Consider the following 23,372-nt stretch of genomic DNA (forward strand, 5'->3'; position numbering starts at 1 on the left):
ACCACCTAGTGTTTGAGGACAAAAGGTTGAAATGAAATATGAAGAGTCCTATGTTAACGATCATCCGATCACTGTGAATTAGAAACCTGTCAATCATGTCTATTAGGTTTAACAGCTTTGCGGTGCAAAACTAAAACGCACTCTTCGTAAACTATTGAAAGATTATAGTTGCTTACATTCGATTGTTTCATATCTACTTATTAAGTTTACTATGAATTCAACCGTTTTATTAGTTCAGTTTTCAGATAAAATTTAGGGAATATCACATGGCGCAGCCAATAGTTTCTTCTGAAGACAGGACGGAGCTGCTAGGAGTCCCTTCATTTTGGGGTAAGCCGAACCTCCATATCCATGAGAGGTATGGATAAGTCAATTTTTCTTGCCGTATCATTCAAGGAGAACTGTGGCCCAAACATCCTATTATCAGATACAGCACCGGTACATGACGACCCTCCGCCAAAACCTGAAACTATTCCAAACTGAGAATCGACAACGCAAGCGGACAATAGAATCGCAAGGAATGAAGCAGCAGTCAGAAAAACAAACGAAGCAAACGAAGAACGACGGAAGAAGGGACTCAAAATAAGTCGAAACGTCTGCTACCATGAAGCAGACGCACGAATAAAATCAAGTTTTTTCTTTGCCCTAGGTAATGAAGGGAAGAAGAGATTCTTGCAACAACTCGCACACACAAATCTCAACTCAGTAAACTTATTAGACCAGGTAAACAGTATTAGGCCAGGAATCACAGTAGATGACACCCTCAAATCGGCGTTGCTACACGAAAAAGGATACGTAAGAGCGAACACTCTCCAAAAGCAGAACCCGTCTGCAGCAAGCAACTCGACGGAATTCATCAATTCTTCTAACCAATTTCAGGTAAAGCAAGAACCACTAATGTCCATCCAAACTAAGAACTATGTTCAAAACAGAATGAACAGAGCGCTAGGGAAGGGGAATTTTAAATCAAAATATCAACAACACCAACCGAACACCCAATCAAAACCATGCTATTTCTGTGGAAAAAGATTTACACCCGAACATAAGGCAAAAAGTCAGGCCAGGGGAGCAATATGCAGAAGCTGCGGAAAAAAAACGAACATTTCGCAAAATGATGTAACTAAGAAGAACAATATTTGCGGTTCTTAAGCCCGAGCAAGTTCAAGAAAAAAAACTCTTTGAAGTTTTAAACTCTTAAGCTCGTTGATTTGTTTATTGTGAAATGAAACTCATACGTTGTATGAATATTTTCTGCAGGGGGAAATGTGGTGGTAGAGTGTTGACCACCTAGTGTTTGAGGACAAAAGGTTGAAATGAAATATGAAGAGTCCTATGTTAACGATCATCCGATCACTGTGAATTAGAAACCTGTCAATCATGTCTATTAGGTTTAACAGCTTTGCGGTGCAAAACTAAAACTCACTCTTTGTAAACTATTGACAGATTATAGTTGCTTACATTCGATTGCTCCATAATTAATTATTAACTTTACTAAAAATTCAACCGTAATATTAATTCAGTTTTCAGATAAGTTTTAGGGAATATCACAACCCTCCTAACGCAACTAAGGTTTTTGGGGGCAAAAAATAACAGCTCACCTAGACACTCCACTCAGCCCTACTAACACAACTTAGGTTTTTGGAGGGACGAAGTCAACTGATCAATTCACAGTATTTAAAATCAGAACGAAATTACATGTCCTCAACAAAGCTACTGCTAACACAACTGAAGTTTTATGCAGTGGCACAAAGTCTAGAGCAACTGGACAGCTCAACTAAACACTCAACTCAGCTCATCAAATCAAATGTTTACGGAGGGACGAAGTCAAATGATCGATTTACAGCATTGAAAAAATGCGACTTTGCAAGTTGTTCTCAACTAAACCCCTCCTGACGCAGTTTAGGTTTTTGGAGGCACAAAGTGAATAACAGCTCACCCATACACTCCCCTAAGCCCCTACTAACCCAACTTATGTTTATGGAGGCACTAAGTCAATTGATCAATTCACAGCATTTAAAATCAAAACGACATTGCATGATGCTAACACAACGAAGGGTTTTGGAGACACAATGTCAATAACATCTCACCTAAACATCCCACTAAGCCTCTTCCAACACGAGTTAGTTTTTTGGAGTCGAAAAGTCAAATGATAAAATTACAGCTTTAAAAACAATACGACATTACAAACTGACCCAACTAAGCCCCTCCTAACACAGTTAAAGTTTTCGGAGGCACAACGTCAATAATAGCTCACCTAGAGACTTCATCAAACCCCTCCTAACACAACTAAGGTTTTTAGAGGCACAGAGTCAATCATCAAATCACAGCATTAAAAAAATTACAATAATGCAGGTTGTCCTCAACTAGACCCCTCCTTAAACAACTAAGCTTTCTTTTGGATGAACAAAGTCAAGAAATGCTCACCTAAAAATCTCACTAAGACCCTCCTAACCAAGTAAAACATGATTCTAAAATTGTACCTTAACTTTTTTCAAAAAATTTTCAAATTTATTAAACTTAAATTCAAGCAATATCCAGATGTTCCGCAACAAATTCAGAATTGATTTGACAGACCCAAGCTATGGAAGGGAATCTTTAAGTAAAAAATGGTCAAAATGCAAATAACGAGAAAATAATCTGAGATTAGAATTCAACCAATTTCTAACACACTACAAATTCAATAGTTCAGGATGTCTATGAAAAGCTCAATGAAAAGCAAATTTCTCAAAACAAAAAATGACGTTATCGGTTTGTTCAATTAAACGCCAACTTAATTGATCTGTGGTACTTGAAAACAGATTCAAAGTTTAAAGTTTACATTGCTTTCCCAGAGAGCAAAAGACAAGATCGATCATCATATAGTTTGATGTTGTATGCTTCGTGTTAACGAGCCAAAATCTCATGTTTGTCATAAACTATTGAAGAATGTCACGCTGTTGAAGTCTCACATTAAGTCACCAAACAGAGCAATCAAGGACCCGATAAACTGCCTAAGGAATTGATCAAGTGAACTCTTAAAACGAGCAAAATTGTACCATTTTGTCGTCGATAAAATGAAATAAATTATGTATCAAGAGTTTCATTGTAGCAAAAAAAATTGTACCTTATTCATGATCCGACTTGCAAAATTGTGACTTTTTTGGAATAAACAACAAATTCAAAAAAAATGGGTGGTTGCATCAAGGTGCTCGTCAGATTCAAATCGCCGGAACAAAAACAGGTAACGCGGAAGTACAAATGAGCATCTAATCTGATTAACCATTTCTGTAGAAAAAAGAAATTTCTGATTTCGAGAAAATCGTTTGTTTTCTAGCTACATGAAAATTTTGTACGTCATGGAATATAATACACCGAATCTCGATGGAGGTATCTCTGCAGAAAGCAACGCGCGCAAATTTTCTGAACTAGGCGCTTCATTTCTTTTTCTAAATCTTTGGTGACACCATTTTTATCATTGATTTCGCCAATTATAGAAAGATGTTTAGAAAGGCATTTAACACGACTTAACGACATAATGGACGTGCTCGGAACTTGCATTCTGTTGCCGATTTATAAGTATTACCCTCAGCTTTAAGGATTGTCATAGCGCATGTAATAGTGGTAGATATTATTTGAATTTGATCAAGTCCTACCTAATCCCCTGTTGGATTCGCGATAAAGAACAAGAAACATCAGTCATCAAAAAAGCGAACGATTTCATTTGCTTCAAGTTTGGAGATGTACAATTTTTCGACATAATGAAGTTTCTTGGTGAGGTAAGTACTCTGGACTCCTTTCTCAAAGCCTATAAAGCTGGCGAAACGAAAGGATTCTTTCCCTTTGAGTGGTTTGATAACCCAGGCACACTTGATTTTCCCGAATTGAGAACGTATGAAGCCTTTTTAGTAAACTTAGAAACAATAATCCTCTAGACAAAGACTTTAAGGATTATGAGAAGCTGAGAAAGTGTGGGCTTGACGAACAACAAGCCTTGAAAAAGCTTCAAATCAAAAATGTGCCTCCATCTGGTTTGGATACTTACAATTACTTACGAGAGACTTGGAAGAAAAACGGAATGACTGTACTCAAACACTTTTTGCAGTGGTACAAAAACGAGGATGTAGTTCCAACCCTGGAAGCAACACAAAAAATGATTCAGTTTTATCACAACAAGGGGATAGATATGTTAAAACTTGGATGTACTCTTCCGAATCTAGCAAACATGTGTCTACACAAATCTACAAATTACAAGTTTTATCCATTTTGCGAAAGTGACTAAGATTTGCGTGAAAAAATTCGAGAAGACATAACCTGTGAACCTTCCAATGGGTTTACCGGAAAAGCTGTAGTTGATGAAACATTTATCAGAAATTCATCAAATATATGTAAATCGATCGTTGGAATTGATGCAAGCCAGCTTTACCCTTTCTCAATGTGTCAAGATATGCCAACAGGACTGTACACGAGATGAAAGTTTGACACCGATATGCGGAAGTTTAAAGCTAGACATAACCAATCTCGAAACTTTGAGAATATGGTCATGTCTTTTCTACCAGTAAACAAGACCAGAATGCAAAATTGAGAGCCTTTTCACATCTGGCAAACAAGAAAATCGACTGTTTTAATGTGGACGGTTATTGTGATCAGTGTAAGACAGTATTCGAAGCAATCGGATGTTACTTCCACTTCTCTTCCTGCCAAGAAGCTCGACCCTCAACAGATTAGGATATTGAACGAGATCATAATAAGATAGAGATGGATGATATGAGACGGGAGTACATGAAAGAGAAAGGATACAAAATTTAAGAAACGTGGGAGTGTGAATGGTGGCAAAAATTCAATACCAGTGACAGGATCAAGCATTATGTGAGAACCTACTTTCCTTACAAGGGACCTCTTTCTACAGACTCCATCCTTGCAAAAATAAAAGATGGATCTCTTTTTGGCTATGTTACATGCGTTTTAGATGTTCCAAAAGAACTTAAATCTGAACTTGCCAACTTTCCCGTTTTCTTCAGTGTTCTCCTGGAAAACGTTTCAATAATTTCGTTCAATCAGTGGTTGATGCTAGAAGAGAAGGAGAAAAAACCATCTATCAGGAGTTGTAGCCGAAACAATGAAACTTTAGGGTAATTCCTCCGGTGGATATCAGATCATGGATAGATCCACACATACAATCACGAAATGTCTATACAATGAAAAACTCAAAGCAATCAAGGAACCCTTGCTCAGAAGATTGAATTCGGTTGAGAAAGACCTGTATGACGCGCAGTTGTTGAAATCAACCATTGAGCACCGAGAACCCATAAATGTTGGGTTTTTCATACTTCAGTATGCAAAGCTGAGAATGTTTAAGTTCTACAACTTCTTTGACAAGTTCTGCGATGTAAAAAAAACTTGAAGAGTTGGAGATGGACACAGACACGCTTTACTTAGCTCTTGCTGAAGAAATTTTATACGAATGCAACCAGCCACATAAGAGCGCAGCTTGATAAAAACTGAGGGGAAATGACTGCAGAGACTCTTTCAAGCCGGATGCAAAATCTAACTTTTTCCCTCGAGCATGTTGCAGTACTCATAAAAAGCACGATAAACGGGAGATTGGGTTTTAAGGAGTAATTTACGAGTACCGAAATGCTTTGTTAATGTAGCAAGACCTATTGTTGCTTTGACAACAAGTCAGATTAGTGTAAATTTAGCGGCAAAGGATAAAAAAACGGATTTTAGAAGATTCTTGAGAAACCAATCGCAAAGTATAGGAGAGTATTGGATGAAGTAATCAACTTAATGTCAACAAACAAAGGCTTCACATGAGAAAACAAAAAAGAACTTCGTTATTTCATCCAAAGACAAGTTCAAGATATTGGAAATCGTCAAAGCCATTGAAAATATAAGAACTGTTCTAATGTAGTAGCATTTTGTATGAAATCCTTATTTTATTGATTTCATGATTATTTCTACAAAATTTCGGTAAACTTAATATACAAGGCAGTGATTTATATACTTTCTTGGTTATTTTTTTTCTTCAAAATTTTTTTTTTTAAAGTTTCAGCAGATTTCTGCTAGGTCGAGCATAAGAATATAATATAAAACAAGTCTTTGCTCAAATTAGATCATATCGTGTGTTTTTTGATGTTTTGTAGAAAAAATCTAGCTTTTGATTTTAAAAAAATGTCAAATTTTGTGCAACAACGCCTACCATTACCATTGACTTAATATGACCCAAAAAACATAAGAAAACACCTTTATTCTACAATCCACACGTAATTAACCATTGATATTTACCATTTAGATAACGCGCGCCTAAATTTCTTCCAAAAAACCTGAGATTTCTACACAAAAACCAAAAAAAATCACCATTGTTCTTACCATTCTCTTATCATAACACAAACCATGAAACCTTAACAATTCTATTCACAAGCTTAATACATCGCTGACTCTATACCCAATGTTAATATATAGCCTGGAGACCGGATGCTCTATTCCCTATCTTAGAACATGGGGGTCTGCAGGCACCCCCCCTTAACCTCCAAGATTTACTACTAAGAATACTCGCACTATAACACTACGCTCGCTACAGCTCTTTTTATGAAATAAAAACCATGCTTCGCAAACTAAGCTCACAAACTTAAGCAGAAAAACGAGATGCCAATAATTCATTTTTTTCGGGGAAAAAAATCAGTTTCATACACGCTAACAAGTAAGATCTGACTGCGACTCAAACCCGACATTAGCGTGCAAAGGCAACCGCGTACCCTCTAGCTCAAGTGGCGAAGAGCTTGATATCGAAAATCTATCAAAAATTTTCACTTTAATTTCCCTCGCAATAAATTTATATATCCAGTCGTTTTGCTTCCAGTATGGAATGAGTAACAGGTTCGATACAAGCGACAATTTGCACTTTTAAAACACAAAAAAAAACATTTTGAATTACGCTGCCTATAAAAATCAGGCAACTTGATTACGCAACCTTTATCTTACGTCCATTTTAAGTTACAAGCTGCACCAACAAATTTGAATTTCATTAACAAATCTTGCAATCTGGACCATTGTAATTCATCGGAGGAGATGGTGCTAAGCAATCAGATCAGTTGATTGCGGGTTTAAATTACATCTGACCTCCGATTCGCAAGGTAAGAGACTGTAAAATACTAAAAGTTAGCAAATTTATTTAACCACTTGCGGATTAGGTCTCTGGCTGGTCAACTCAAAATTATACTTATTTGAAATATTATTAACATTTGAAAACACAAATATACGCTAAGAAAATTCAATACCGCTCATTTTTATGTTAGTGTTACGCTCGATCCCTGCACTAATCATTACTGACAAAAACTCACCAAAAAAAACTCGAATTCTAATAGCCGGTAGCACTCCGTGCTCTTTTACGCTGGCTAAAAAAGATTCACTGCAAAAGAAACGGTAAAAACTGAAACGTGAGATGAAATGCTGATTTTGTGGTCAAAATAAGGCTTTATCTTGTACTAAAAGCGACGTTTACTGAAACGTAGCCAATTTGCATTAGGAAATAAAGTAACAGACACCTGAAGAAAACAAGTGCTTTTTTACTTTTAAAGAAACTACTTTGCCAGATCGAAATGATTTCATCCATTTAGAGCTCTTTTAGTTTCATGAAGTCTTATGACTGAGGTTTTTCCGATAAAATTGACCCAAACTGACCAAAAAGATCAAAGGTTGTTGTTTATTTATTGCTGGTAATTCGACAATTTGAAGTAAACTTGAATCTTTTCTGCTTCAATTTTCGCGCTCTTTCCAATACTTTTATTGGTGAAGGTGTAATTTGCTTTGCTTTCGGTAAATTATTGATAATTAGCTTTGATTAAAAACAAAATCAATTGACCAAGCAGGAAACTACACCTGGAAATTGGAAGAATATTACCGGAAAAACTTCAGAACACAGGCGAAGCTGAGCTTCGCACCACTTGCGAGACAAATATGAATGACTATGATTAAAATCTAACGGAAAAAAACTGGTTTTGTCAATAAAAATTGCAACAAAAGCCCAAAATATCCGGGAAAAAAATTGCTGCATATTAGAAACTTTATAAAGAGCTCTCGGAATGCTAGAAAGAAACCCAAGTTTCAAAAAAAATAATTTCTGCGGAACTAAGCCGACGAAAGTAAGCAGACCGACAATGATCTAAATTAGCCGAAAATTTTCTACCTGCAAATAAAAACTGATCTCGACTGGAATCAAACTCCCAGACTTTGTCGTCTCAAGTATGGAGGTTAGAGCAACTTGTAAGAGAACTAAACCTTGGAAAAGTCTAAGCCGACAAAAAATACAGGGACTAAGCCGACAAAAAATAAACAGATGAACGATAGCCCGAAAAAACACGAAAACTCGTTTGCAAAAAAAAAACAGGTCCCGGCCCCATTCAAACCACAAGCTGTTGTGTTACCTCTATGCCTGATAGTTAATTGAATTTGAATTAATAATCTATAAGCGGTAACAAAGCCAAAAATACTTGCGCAGAAACCTTTCATGTGGAAAAAAAATGTAAACTAATTTTAAAATGTCCTTTTTTCCCTCAGAACACACGCAAGCACGCACTTTTTTCGGACCCCAAACGAAAAAGGCCACAAATTCAATATAAATTTTACCGAAGTTTATCAAGCTGTTAAAAACCAAAAAATGAAAAAGAAATGAAGTTACACCCAAGTTACGGGAGTAAAAGTGTAGTACCTGGAGTAGACTTGGAAGAAAAACGGAATGACTGTATTCAAACACTTTTTGCAGGGGTACAAAAACAAGGATGTAGTTACAACCATGGAAGCAACACAAAAAATGATTCAGTTTTATCACAACAAGGGGATAGATATGTTAAAACTTGGATATACTCTTCCGAATCTAGCAAACATGTGCCTACACAAATCTACAAATTACAAGTTTTATCCATTTTGCGAAAGTAACTAAGATTTGCGTGAAAAAATTCGAGAAGACAGTACTTGTGGACCTTCCATTGGGTTTACCCGAAAAGCTGTAGTTGATGAAACATTTATCAGAAATTCATCAAATATATGTAAATCGATCGTTAGAATTAATGCAAGCCAGCTTTACCCTTTCTCAATGTGTCAAGATATGCCAACAGGACTGTACACAAGATGAGAGTTTGACGCCGAAGTTTAAAGCTAGACATAACCAATCTCGAAACTTTGAGAAAATGGTCATGTCTTTTCTACCAGTAAACAAGACCAGAATGCAAAATTGAGAGCCTTTTCACATCTGGCAAACAAGAAAATCGACTGTTTTAATGTGGACGGTTATTGTGATCATTGTAAGACAGTATTCGAAGCAATCGGATGTTACTTCCACTTCTCTTCCTGCCAAGAAGCTCGACCCTCAACAGATTAGGATATTGAACGAGATCATAATAAGATAGAGATGGATGATATGAGACGGGAGTACATGAAAGAGAAAGGATACAAAATTTAAGAAACGTGGGAGTGTGAATGGTGGCAAAAAATAAATACCAGTGACAGGATCAAGCATTATGTGAGAACCTACTTTCCTTACAAGAGACCTCTTTCTACAGACTCCATCCTTGCAAAAATAAAAGATGGATCTCTTTTTGGCTATTTTAAATGCGTTTTAGATGTTCCAGAAGAACTTAAATCTGAACTTGCCAACTTTCCCGTTTTCTTCAGTGTGCTCCTGGAAAACGTTTCAATAATTTGGTTCAATCAGTGGTTGATGCTAGAAGAGAAGGAGAAAAAACCCTCTATCAGGAGTTGTAGCCGAAACAATGAAACTTAAGGGTAATTCCTCCTGTGGATATCAGATCATGGATAGATCCACACATACAATCACGAAATATCTATACAATGAAAAACTCAAAGCAATCAAGGAACCCTTGCTCAGAAGATTGAATTCGGTTGAGAAAGACCTGTATGACGCGCAGTTGTTGAAATCAACCATTGAGCACCGAGAACCCATAAATGTTGGGTTTTTCATACTTCAGTATGCAAAGCTGAGAATGTTTAAGTTCTACAACTTCTTTGACAAGTTCTGCGATGTAAAAAAACTTGAAGAGTTGGAGATGGACACAGACACGCTTTACTTAGCTCTTGCTGAAGAAATTTTATACGAATGCATCCAGCCACATAAGAGAGCAGCTTGATAAAAACTGAGGGGAAATGACTGCAGAGACTCTTTCAAGCCGGATGCAAAATCTAACTTTTTCCCTCGAACATGTTGCAGTACTCATAAAAAGCACGACAAACGGGAAATTTGGTTTTTAAAGAGTAATTTGAGAGTACCGAAATGCTTTGTTTATGTAGCTATTGTTGCTTTGACAAAACGTCAGATTAATGTAAATTTAGCGGCAAAGGTTAAAAAACTGACTTTAGAAGATTCTGCAGAGACCAATCGCAAAGTATAGGAGAGAATTGGATGAAGTAATCAACTTAATGTCAACAAACAAAGGATTCAGCATTGGATGAAGTACTCAACTTAAGGTCAACAAACAAAGGCTTCACATGAGAAAACAAAAAAAGGACTTCGTTATTTCATCCAAAGACAAGTTCAAGATATTGGAAATCGTCAAAGCCATTGAAGTTATAAGAACTGTTCTAATGTAGTAGCACTTTGTATGAAATGCTTATTTTATTGATTTCATGATTATTTCTTTAAAATTTCGGTAAACTTAATATACAAGGCAGTGATTTATATACTTTCTTTATTTTTTTTCTCAAAATTTGATTTTTTCAAAGTTTCAGCAGATTTCTGCTAGGTCGAGCATAAGAATATAATATAAAACAAGTCTTTGCTCAAATTAGATCATATCGTGTGTTTTTTGATGTTTTGTAGAAAAAATCTAGCTTTTGATTTTAAAAAAATGTCAAATTTTGTGCAACAACGCCAACCCTTGACTTAGAATAAGAATACTCGCACTATAACACTACGCTCGCTACAGCTCTTTTTATGAAATAAAAACCATGCTTCGCAAACTAAGCTCACAAACTTAAGCAGAAAAACGAGATGCCAATAATTCATTTTTTTCGGGAAAAAAAATCAGTTTCATACACGCTAACAAGGAAGATCTGACTGCGACTCAAACCCGACATTAGCGTGCAAAGGCAACCGCGTACCCTCTAGCTCAAGTGGCGAAGAGCTTGATATCGAAAATCTATCAAAAATTTTCACTTTAATTTCCCTCGCAATAAATTTATATATCCAGTCGTTTTGCTTCCAGTATGGAATGAGTAACAGGTTCGATACAAGCGACAATTTGCACTTTTAAAACACAAAAAAAAACATTTTGAATTATGCTGCCTATAAAAATCAGGCAACTTGATTACGCAACCTTTATCTTACGTCCATTTTAAGTTACAAGCTGCACCAACAAATTTGAATTTCATTAACAAATCTTGCAATCTGGACCATTGTAATTCATCGGAGGAGATGGTGCTAAGCAATCAGATCAGTTGATTGCGGGTTTAAATTACATCTGACCTCCGATTCGCAAGGTAAGAGACTGTAAAATACTAAAAGTTAGCAAATTTTATTTAACCACTTGCGGATTAGGTCTCTGGCTGGTCAACTCAAAATTATACTTATTTGAAATATTATTAACATTTGAAAACACAAATATACGCTAAGAAAATTCAATACCGCTCATTTTTATGTTAGTGTTACGCTCGATCCCTGCACTAATCATTACTGACAAAAACTCACCAAAAAAACTCGAATTCTAATAGCCGGTAGCACTCCGTGCTCTTTTACGCTGGCTAAAAAAGATTCACTGCAAAAGAAACGGTAAAAACTGAAACGTGAGATGAAATGCTGATTTTGTGGTCAAAATAAGGCTTTATCTTGTACTAAAAGCGACGTTTACTGAAACGTAGCCAATTTGCATTAGGAAATAAAGTAACAGACACCTGAAGAAAACAAGTGCTTTTTTACTTTTAAAGAAACTACTTTGCCAGATCGAAATGATTTCATCCATTTAGAGCTCTTTTAGTTTCATGAAGTCTTATGACTGAGGTTTTTCCGATAAAATTGACCCAAACTGACCAAAAAGATCAAAGGTTGTTGTTTATTTATTGCTGGTAATTCGACAATTTGAAGTAAACTTGAATCTTTTCTGCTTCAATTTTCGCGCTCTTTCCAATACTTTTATTGGTGAAGGTGTAATTTGCTTTGCTTTCGGTAAATTATTGATAATTAGCTTTGATTAAAAACAAAATCAATTGACCAAGCAGGAAACTACACCTGGAAATTGGAAGAATATTACCGGAAAAACTTCAGAACACAGGCGAAGCTGAGCTTCGCACCACTTGCGAGACAAATATGAATGACTATGATTAAAATCTAACGGAAAAAAACTGGTTTTGTCAATAAAAATTGCAACAAAAGCCCAAAATATCCGGGAAAAAAATTGCTGCATATTAGAAACTTTATAAAGAGCTCTCGGAATGCTAGAAAGAAACCCAAGTTTCAAAAAAATAATTTCTGCGGAACTAAGCCGACGAAAGTAAGCAGACCGACAATGATCTAAATTAGCCGAAAATTTTCTACTTGCAAATAAAAACTGATCTCGACTGGAATCAAACTCCCAGACTTTGTCGTCTCAAGTATGGAGGTTAGAGCAACTTGTAAGAGAACTGAACCTTGGAAAAGTCGGGCTACAGGAACTAAGCCGACAAAAAATAAACAGATGAACGATAGCCCGAAAAAGCACGAAAACTCGTTTGCAAAAAAAAACAGGTCCCGGCCCCATTCAAACCACAAGCTGTTGTGTTACCTCTACGCCAGATAGTTAATTGAATTTGAATTTATAATCACCAAGCGGTAACAAAGCCGAAAATACTTGCGCAGAAACCTTTCATGTGGAAAAAAAAATGTAAACTAATGTTAAAATGTCCTTTTTTTCCCTCAGAACACATGCAAGCACGCACTTTTTTCGAACCCCAAACGACAAAGGCCACAAGTTCAATATAAAAAAAACCAAAGTTTATTAAGCTGTTAAAAACAAAAATTGAAAAAGAAATGAAGTTACACCCAAGTTACGGGAGAAAAAGTTTAGTACCCGATTGCAACACCCTTGCTTATCGCAAAGGTAATAAAACAAAAAAACAGCAGGGTTTGATATGTTTCAAATCCATTTTGATGCCAGGCAAAATCAGGTTGTCGAAAATGAAAAGTTGCATGCTTGTTTACCACAGAACCTCGATTTTGGGATCGAACACTTGGTCTTAATAGTTCAGCCGCTTATACGTTTACTAGTAATCACAAGTTTTCTTGAGGGCAGTAAATTTATGCTGTAATTTTTTCTTTAACAGCTTCTAACCAGTTATTTAAAATTTTAAACTTGCGCAAAAAGAACTGTATGTTTTGAGAAAAACTGTCTTTGAGTACTGACTTTGAGTACGATCATTTTAGTTGAACAAAAACGAAAAAAATAAACCAATAAGTTTGTTAATTGAAAAAGCTTTTCAACTATTTTTTTAAAGAAAAAATACGTTTTAACCCGCCCTGCATAACATAATGGAAAACTTAAATTGCAAATATATTAAAACAATCAGAAAAGTCGCTACAAAAAGTTGGAACAAATAGCGCTGCATCTGCAATTGAAATTTTAGCTTCTCTCTTAGCTTAAGTTTACTCAGACACAAATCGCGTAAGTTCTGAATTCGAAAATGACACAGAAGTGCAGCAAATCTTATCTAAACGATATATAGAGTAAAAACGTATTGCAAAGCATATACGCAACAAAAAACTAATTTTTTTTTTGTTATAACACACCATACAAAAAACAATTAAGTACCGGCCGGCACTCGAATTCCCTAAAATTGAAATTTCAGGCAGGTGCATTACCACTACACTGAATAGACATCACCCTGAGAGTAAATGGGTTTCATAATAAAGCAAGATTAAATTCTAACAAGTTTGTAAAAAAAAAACGTTACCCGGAGAAAAATCGTAGTTTCCGATAATCAACCTCACAAGTTTAAAAAAAGCCAACAAACAGTAAGAAAAAGTCAAAAACCGCAAGGAAACAGAAAAATCAGGAGCGGATCTAGAATTTTCTCGAGGATGGGCGGATTTTCAAACAATTTTCCAAAATTTTGACGACCTTTTTTTTTAGATCGACCAAATTGATTTTTCGAGCTCTCGCAAAGCACTGTTTTGCCCCTATTGTGGCTAAATTTTCTGCGCCGCAGGCAAACTTATGAAAAAACAGTCAAAAAAGCCGTTTTTTGGCACTTTCTGAAAAATTTTGACAAAAAAAATTTTTTTTTGGCGCGCGCTCCCCCTCAAAGTTAGTATATATTGGCGCCCAAGGCGCATTCAGAAAAATTTTAGGGTCGGTCGGCCAAAAATGGATTTCTGAAAAAGTATCAAAGGGGGGACCCTTTGGCTCGGCAGGGGGTCGAATCCCTGAGGGGGGGGGGCGTCCGCTCCCCTAAATCCGCCCCTGAGAAAAATACTGATTTTCTTTATGAAAAAAATCAACTTTTGAATTTCAAAGAAACAATATATGACTTTAGAGCTATTTGAATTGTAACAACAATTTATGATTGACTCTTCCCACAAAAATTAACCCAATTTGAAAAAAAAAACTGGATCAATAGGTAAATTTTCATTACGCCGGGAAGTCCGAAACGTAAATTCTACTTTCGAAACTTACAATTTCATGTTTTTCCCGCCATTTTCACCTTCGTATTCGGAGCGCGGATTTTTTGCCAACCTTTTAGCAAATGAAGTTAAATTGAACACAAAAACGCACCTAACCAAAAGTGCATTCTTAAAACATAAGTAAGAATGTACTTCTTTAATAAATAGAGCATTTTCAGACTTTTTCCTTTGAAAAAAACAAAAAAATCTTCAAGGCCTATGTAAGAGTCTGAACTATGTTCATCAATTCTTAAACAAACGGAAACTCATTAAAATAAAGAGACAATCAAACAAATTGAACAATTAACAATCTAAACAACGGTAAAATAAAAATAACAAGGGAACACCAATTAAATTGAAACAGTTCAAAGCATTCTACAAAAAAACCGAGTGGAGAAAATACCAAAACTACGCGTAAGTGTGAAGCAACACTGTTTGAACTACTTGGAGAATAAAGTTTCTCTGATTTCAATTCTGATCTCGCATTTGGTTCCTCGAAGCCAGTCTTTCCGCTCTCGTCGGCTGTTGAGGCCGAGGGGTTCCGGCGCTGCTCCCAGGTGTACCTGTTATGATATAGTCGTAAAAACACGTCTGAGAAGGAGCTGTTAACAACCTTTTTAAGATGAAAGAATTCAATTACTATTATATATAGTTTTTCCACATCATTTCTTTCATTTTATCCGTTCCCTCTACAATCTTTCGCATTCCAAACTAAGTTTTTCGTCGCTTTCCGATGTCAAATTAAAATAAGGCGGGTCAAGTTTTGGGACTGAGCGCTGAGAGAACGGCGAGGACGGCAATACTGTCTTCTTTCAAATTGCTCCTTTCAATTATAGAAAGCTGTTGTTTTTTCTAAGGTGACAATATTGCCTAATTTTAAATGAGCGACAAAAACTTTTGTTTTAGTTTTTTTCAGAACCTTCCAAAACTGACTTCGGCTATTTTCCTCAAAAATGTTCCAGTAGCGGACACATTTTTGGTAGGTTAATATGCTTATATTGTTTTCGAAGAGCTAAAGCAATCAATTTGGTCAACCCAAAACAAAACACGTTGACTAACTTGTTTTGTCCCTCTTAAAGCATTATTTGTACCAAATATGTTCACACTATCATGATTTTGGCGAGGCAGTTGACAGTTTCTACCAGAAGGAGAAGTGTCTAATGCGAGTTCAAAAGTATTACATGCCTGGATAATCACTGGCGAATGAGTCATCCAACTGTCTCTTTCTGGATGCGGTGGACGAAGAGGCGGCAGCTGGGATCTTCTTGATTGCAGTCGCAGTGGGAGGCTGCGCAGCTCCACCTGTTCGCCCCTTGTGGCCTATTTGACGCGCTTCGTGTTCCGACGTGGCCAAGTTGCCCCGGTACAATTGTAGTGCGTACCATGTATCGTCACGACCTTAAAACACAAACAACAATGCAGCATGAGCAAATTTGATGTCTTTCGAAAAACATTAAAAACGCAATGAATGCGTTCGCAAATAGACGAGGAGACTCCCTGGGTCCAGAAGACGCCGCCTTCAAGTGGTGGACCCGACATCCTGGCTTGCCAGCTTACAAATGGCGTCAAGCTCCCCCTCCCATGGGTCGGGGAAAGCTCAGAAGTCTCCGGGTTTTCGGTTACGGAGCGTCTGAAGCCGGCCAGGCTGCTCCGTCTGCTCATACTCACCCTACTCCTAAGATCCGGCATTAACCCTAACCCGGTCCCTACAAATGTTCACCCTGTAACCTAAACATTAGTAGAAACCAAGCCAGTGTCTGGTGCCACATATGTGGCTGGATACATTTTAAATGCAGTGGCCTCAAATTTTTAAAAGAACATAAAATAGATTTTTACTGCCCCCTTTTCACTTCTACTTTCATTTTACCTCCCCCGGAACCAAAGCTACATCCACCACCTCTTACCAAGTAACAATCCCCACAAAGCAATCCTTGCCCACAGCCCCTTCTGCAACCAATTCACAAACCAAACATTCAAAGGTATCCTTAGAATCTTCCAGTTTAATTGTACTGGAATATCTGGAAAAACTCCTGAAATTGCAGCATTCCTAGCCCAGAATGAAATACACAGCCCTATTCCAAGAAACAAAGCCGTAACCCCTCACTAGGTCCCTTATTCACTATTATTCAAAAAGACAGGCCCAAAGAAGGTGGAGGCCTCCTCATTGCAATACATGAATCCATACAATACGAAGAAGTTAAAATACCGACGGTACACAAGAGGCTATGTGTATATCAGTTGTAGCCGGTACGTCGAAACTTCGTATTAGTAATTTTTATATCCCCCCTAGATCTAGTTGTCCCCCCAGTTATACTGCGTCCCTTACTGATCTCCTGGCTCTAGGTGACGCTCTTGTACTTGTTATCCAAACGCCCACTCTTCCCTCTGGAATTCAAACTTAGAAGAAGATCAACGTGGTCAACTACTCTTAAATGAAATTACTGAATCCACTTACGCCCCCTGAATGATACCCAAACTAGAGTACCTTTTAATTCTATATCCTCTGATGCACACTTCTCCTCAACTGACATATCCCCAGCAGAGCAGAGCCTATTACTTTCTTGGTCCTGGACCCCAATTAAATCTCTAGGCTCCGACCACCTCACCAAACTTATCGAATTACCTCTAGAAAACAGCATACACCTTTCTCCGAAAAAGACTTTCATTAACTTCCTCAGGGCTGATTGGCGGCAATTTACCGAGGAGATTGAGTCAGATTGCTTTGCCTCGAGGCTTCCTTCTTCAGTTACGGCCGGGGAGAAATTCGTTTGGGATCTGGTACTGAGGGCAGCACGCCACCACATCCCCGCCGGGCGCCACTACACGCCGACTCTTTCGCCAGAGTCAGCCTTTCTTGCTGCTGAAACAGATCTCGGTCGCCACAACAATCAGCCCATGGAACCTACACAGCACTCTCGTTTCACTCCTTCCCAATTGAACTCCCAACTCCTCAATCAGCCATCGAAAGACAGGCGAAACAAATGGCGTAAATTCCTCCAGACCAGTGATCACCGCACTGGCGCCAGAAAAGTCTGGAAAGTGGTACGCTCCCTAAACGGATCCGGGCCTGTGGTAGGAAGGCACCCTATTCAATTTGAATCAAAAACAATCTCTTCAGACACAGACAAAGGTAAAGCTTTTAACAAACAATTCACAAATGCCAGGATTCATGGGTCAGATAAGCTACTCCGGAAAACCAGACACGAAACAGCCAAGCTCACCCTGTTAAATAACCCCACTTTCTACCCCCTACGAACTAAACAAACCATAGCGGACAGCAAACCCTCGCTGTCTGAAATTATGTCGCTGTCTGAAAATATCATCCCTCAAATGTGGAAAAATTCTAAGATAATCCCCCTACCCAAACCCGAAAAGGACCATAAATTATCCACTTCTTATAGGCCCATCTCTTTACTCTGCCCCGCTGTTAAAATTTTAGAAAGGCTTATTCATCCTTTTTTTTCACAAAGTATCTCCTTACCGCCACACATCAACATGGTGTTCGTCGTTTCCACTACCAGAATTTTTCCACACTAAAATTTTTTGTCACAGACGGTTTTAATCAAAATCGCCCCCCTCCCGCACCGTTCTCACAACGCTTGACCTCTCGAAGGCTTTTGACATGGTGTGTCATCGTACTCTCGTGGAACTAATTCATGACACACCACTCCCGAGAGGTATTGTTCGTTGGCTGAGTAACTACTTCAACGGCCGACAGGTCACCACACTTTATAACAACCAAGAATCCCCTCGCAAAATAGTTCAATGTGGAGTCCCCCAGGGCTCTGTTCTTTCGCCCACTCTTTTTATTTTTACGTCCATGACTCTCCCACACCCCCCTATAATGTTCGTCGCACATCTTACGCTGACGATTTCCATCCCTTTTCCCAAAGCCCTGATGTAGAGGCAGCATCTCGATCGTTGAACGATTACTTTCATCATCTTTTTAAGTTTTTCACTTCCAGCAAGTTATCTTTCGCGTCCTCTAAAGGATCAGTTACCCGTTTTTCTTCATACAAAAAAGATTTTAACAAAAGACCCAGTGTACTTTTAAACAACGAGCCACTCCCTCTTAACAAAAACCCGAAAATTTTAGGGGTCACTTGTGACCCAACCTTATGCTTTGCTGCACACTGTAAAAGATGCGCCGACAAGGCCCGCCGCAGGATAGTTGTACTGAAAGCGTTCGCAGGATCCTCTTGGGGACAGACAAAAGAAACCCTTCTCTTAACTTACAAAGCCTTAATACGCCCCATTGTAGATTATGCCTCCCCTGCTGGTCACATGCCGCCAGCAAAACTTCCATTAACCACCTGCACGTTACCCAAAATCAAGCCCTCAGATTTATTACCGGCTCAACGCTCATGAGTTCCACTGCTCACCTGCACAGTGAGGTCGAGATCCTCAATGTTCCAAATCATCACACTTTTTTAACCTCTCAATTTTTTTTATCTCGTCATACCGCTCCCATCACCCAAATAATTTCTACCACTCACACCCCCATGTCAAGTTCGACAATCAATTTTAAGCGCTGATAAAGAAGATATTGACTCCGTTTTAACCAATCTTAACCCTTCACTCAATCTTAACAACCCAGAAGAATTTTCCACTTTCGTTTTTAACCACCACGAGTCCATTTTGAAACACAATCACACAAATCTAGCAACCAAGTTCCTCGCAGAAATCCCTCCCTCTAAAGTAATTTGTATACCGCCCCCTAAGGTCGACCCCACATTAAAATCTCTCCCCAGAACTACCCGCTGCAAACTCTCCCAACTCCGGTCTGGTTACAGTCGGCTTTTAAACACATACCTCTCCCGACTACACAACAAAGTTTCCCCACTATGCCCGGACTGTCACCTAGCACCCCACACTAGTTGCCAGATTTTTAACTGAATCCCAAGAATCCCTCCCCACTCACTCCCGCAGACCTGTGGCTTAGGCCGGTGGAAGTTGCGAAGTTCCTTAGCCTGGAGACGGACGAGCCCAACCCGACCAACGTGGGCTAATGAAAGAAAGAAAGGAGACTCCCTGGCTGCTTAATATGATTAAGAGAATGCATTCTGTAACTCGGTACACAAAAACATTACCATTACTTGTTTAAACGCTTAGAGCCAGTTCAAAAACTCGAATGATTAAATCTTAACAATAAAATGTGCCTAGTGTCTAGGATGCTCAAATGAGGCTCCTCTTTCTTACTCATGTTTGTGTTTGGGGGGAAGACGTCGTCCAGATACTCCATCACTATCTTCTTGTCCTGCCTCATCATCTTCCCTGTAAACTCATTCACTATTTCCAGGAAGTCTATGTTCTTCGGAGGCACATTGGGAGATGCTGATTCCGGCTGGGAAGCGTAGAAGATTCCTTCCTTGTGCAATGCTTGTATAGCTTCTCTTGACTTTATCTGGTCGAGGGAAAATATGAAGGAGAAATTCTTAGCTAGATCTTTAATATGCGCAAACTGTTCGCACGCTTTATCCACTCTTGTGGGGCTAATATGCGGCACGGTATCCCACATTATATGCAACGATCTCAGAATGATTTTGGCGCACTCCGTTCGATTGTAGTCATTCAGTTTGGCAAGAGTATTTTTAATGATGTCTCCGTAGTCGTTGTAAAACTTCAAGTAATGCTTGAACACATCGGCCGCCAAAGTCATTTGAATGTTATTCGAAATGATTAGCTTACAAAAACATGCCAGCAACTTGCGCCGTTTGTGGAGTGCTTCGATTTTGATAGACGCATCTTCTTCTTCCTCGTCCACACCCGCCAAAACATCTTCGTCTTCATTTGTGAACACATTTCTGTCATTGAACAATCTCAGCTCCTGCTGCAAATCGTCGCTCGCCAGGTACACCAGGGGTTTGAGAGCTTTATTGAAACCAATTTGCTTCCCATAAACTACGAGCAAATCACAAATGTTAGTATAAGCATCCTCAATAACTTCAAGGGCGTTATTTCGTTGACACACCAGTTCATAACTCAGGCTCATTACTTCGTGCAGACGTCGTTTGATGTCCTTGACTTGGGTCTTGTCTGGGTTTTGGTCGTCTATGTCAGACCTTGCCCACATCAAGTGAAATTGCAGAGAGGCAAGGGCGTCACTCACGATCGGGCTTTTTATGGCGAGGTTTTCACTGTAGCTTTTGGCGATTTTGAACAAACTGTCGTACAGCTCCCAAGCATTTAAATTATGGGAAGAATAAAAAGCGCAGATTCTTCTCATTGACGCGGTCAAATTGTAAATTTCCGTTTCAGACAAATCGTCAACATTTTCCAAGTAGTCTTGCCACGCAGCTTGGAATGTTTGAGCTAAGTGATCAATTAAGGCTGACCTAGCAATTTTGCACTTGTTACTGATCGCATAGGAATCGTTGCAGAGATATTCGAATGTTTTTGAACAGTTGTGCAAAATCTGTTTGTCTGCATGTTTCGTAACTATTTCAGTCAGCAACTTGAGCAGTTGGTCTAGATACTGTTCCAACCTTCCTGTGGTGTACATGTCCAGATCAAAGTACTGCGGAATCACAACTAGATCGGCCACCTTTTCCGGGTCAATTCCATGTTTGCTTAAGAGACGGGGCAGTGTTTGGATGAAATGATTGGTGAGTCGATTTTTGTCTTCTTGAACTGTTTGCCTCTCTTTTCCAGTTAACTTTTTAGGCGGCGCTCTTCCTACCGGCGGCTGGCCATCAGATGCTTGTCGTGCACAGCATGTCATGATGTCAATCAAATAAGTCTCTTCTTTGTCACTTAGCGGTTCGTGGCCACTTGAAATATCGTCTAACAGCATTTGAGTCATGCAATCCCAATCCTTCACTAGAGACGTGCTATCCCATAGACTGTCCACCAAATACGCAGCATGGTCGTGTAGCTCACTCTCTATGAAATATTGCACGAGATCTCGCATGGGCGCAATGTGCGGGCTCAAGTTTTTACCCTTTTTCCTGAGGGCGTTCTTGTTCTGCTCGGAGGATTCATCCTCTTCTCTTGTAAGAAGCCTCTGAATGAGGAAATTAGCGGCTGCTTGAGCCACTGAACGATTAGAGGAAAACACTAACTGATACACTGCTTCACAGTCGGTGCTGTCAAGTGCATCATCTTTCCAGACATTGATGCTAATGATCAGCTTGATTGCCTGGACCGAAACGTCGATTTTCTTATCCAGCGTCATCGACACTATTCGGTCCTTGAACCGGTTTGTAAACAGCTCCAGGTTAGACGCGAACTCTTCGGAGGTGTAAAGGTTGCTCAGTGCCTGCACGCATTTCAGTCGGACATCCCAATGTTTGTCATGGAGATTCCAGCCAATGTATCTCAAATAGCCGTCGTCCAAAAACATCGTGTGGTAGTTTTTAATCCACGTTCCTATTTCCCCCATGCATATTGCCCGAATTTCTGGATGCGTATCACGATAACGGTGCACGAAAATGCCATTAAAAATATTTCCCATCATTTGTTGTAATTCTTTTATGTGCTCTTCGAACTCTTCGTTTTTGGCTCGAAGCAAATCCATTCTTTGCGAGGCTCGCCGTGCTGCATTCTTTGCTTTTTCAGCCTCAAACTGTCGCGATATCTTGTCATGCTGCACGCTCAAACTGGCGGCTACAGTGACCAATGCAGTCATTAATTTCATTGCTGCAAGAGTGCTTGTATGTCTAAACGCTCTAACTTGTGAATCACATAGACCTGTCAGAAGAGAAATTACGTTTTCGAACAGGTATTGATCGAAAATCAGACTCGATTGACACTGTCTGACCAGAACGACTATGAACTCGGTAAAATTTGACCTGAACTTTTTCCAAGTCGGACCACTTTGAATCAGTGGATATTCTCCAGAGTCCTCATCAAATTCTTCGGTCATTCTCTGAATAATTTCTGTTTGGTCCATCGTCACAAACATTTCTGGCGTAACAGTGCCCTTGCACCCGCACGAATGAATCAGAAAATTGATTAACTCCAGCAGAGCGCTGTCTTTGTCCTGCTTATACGTCTCAATCCAGTCATCAACGACACACTGTAAAGCCTGCCGTCCATTCCGCACAATTTGAAACAGTGACTGTAAATTAGATTCTTCCGCGTTGGTATCTGCATGCGCTCTTTTAGATCGTTTGGCTGCTGGTGGACTGACACCTGCAGTACTTGGTCCAGCTACCATGTGACTTTGAAACTCTCCAGCAGACATCATAGCCTGCTCGTTTGCGATAGCATGGTTTATGTTCATCTGGGTTTCCATGTGACCACCCATAAAATCACCAAGCTCAGAGGGGAAAATCATTTCGGGGTTTTGGTTAGCAAACATAGAATTGCTTGCCATTAACTTATCTATAATTGATTTAAATTTTTACAGTTCGTCTTTCACAAAGAATTAAAATATAACTAGTGTGACATGTAACATTCGCCCGGAAGTACATATCGACGGAAAATAAAGCTAAGTCCTAAGACGACTGGCCAACGTCTAAACAGAGCTCTAGATGCTTTTCACCGTCTCTACCAAAGCCAGTTCTTTTGGTGGTCTTTTCAACATCGGGTCGACAAAAACGTTACTGTTCTCCGGCTTCGAGCAGAACGCTCAAATTAACTTAATTACATGCAAAATTAGTGAGCTCATGGCTGGGTCTCAGTACCCCCAGACCACGAGGTCTCTCCTAAAAACAGGGCTAGTACTATTCGTTATATTACTATTGTTTTTTGTTCAGATTAAAAAAATACTAAATTACAAAAGGGGCCCTTCCGTTTGTTACGGTAAGTG

The 23,372-nt window shown here is 38.9% G+C and overlaps 1 protein-coding gene across 1 annotated transcript; it reads right to left on the reverse strand.

The window, feature by feature from the left end:
* Positions 1–14,901: 14,901 nt before the first annotated feature.
* LOC134840734 (cohesin subunit SA-1-like) lies at positions 14,902–22,943 on the reverse strand. The gene is made up of 3 exons (XM_063856747.1): positions 19,820–22,943; positions 15,806–16,018; positions 14,902–15,183 (listed from the first exon to the last, which is right to left on the reverse strand). The coding sequence occupies exons 1-3, from the start codon at positions 22,935–22,937 to the stop codon at positions 15,089–15,091; spliced, it is 3,426 nt and encodes a 1,141-aa protein (XP_063712817.1). The 5' UTR covers positions 22,938–22,943; the 3' UTR covers positions 14,902–15,088.
* Positions 22,944–23,372: the final 429 nt, after the last annotated feature.

This window comes from Symsagittifera roscoffensis, chromosome 2 (assembly GCF_963678635.1).
Source record: "Symsagittifera roscoffensis chromosome 2, txSymRosc1.1, whole genome shotgun sequence".
In the NCBI taxonomy this organism is placed as follows: domain Eukaryota; kingdom Metazoa; phylum Xenacoelomorpha; order Acoela; family Convolutidae; genus Symsagittifera; species Symsagittifera roscoffensis.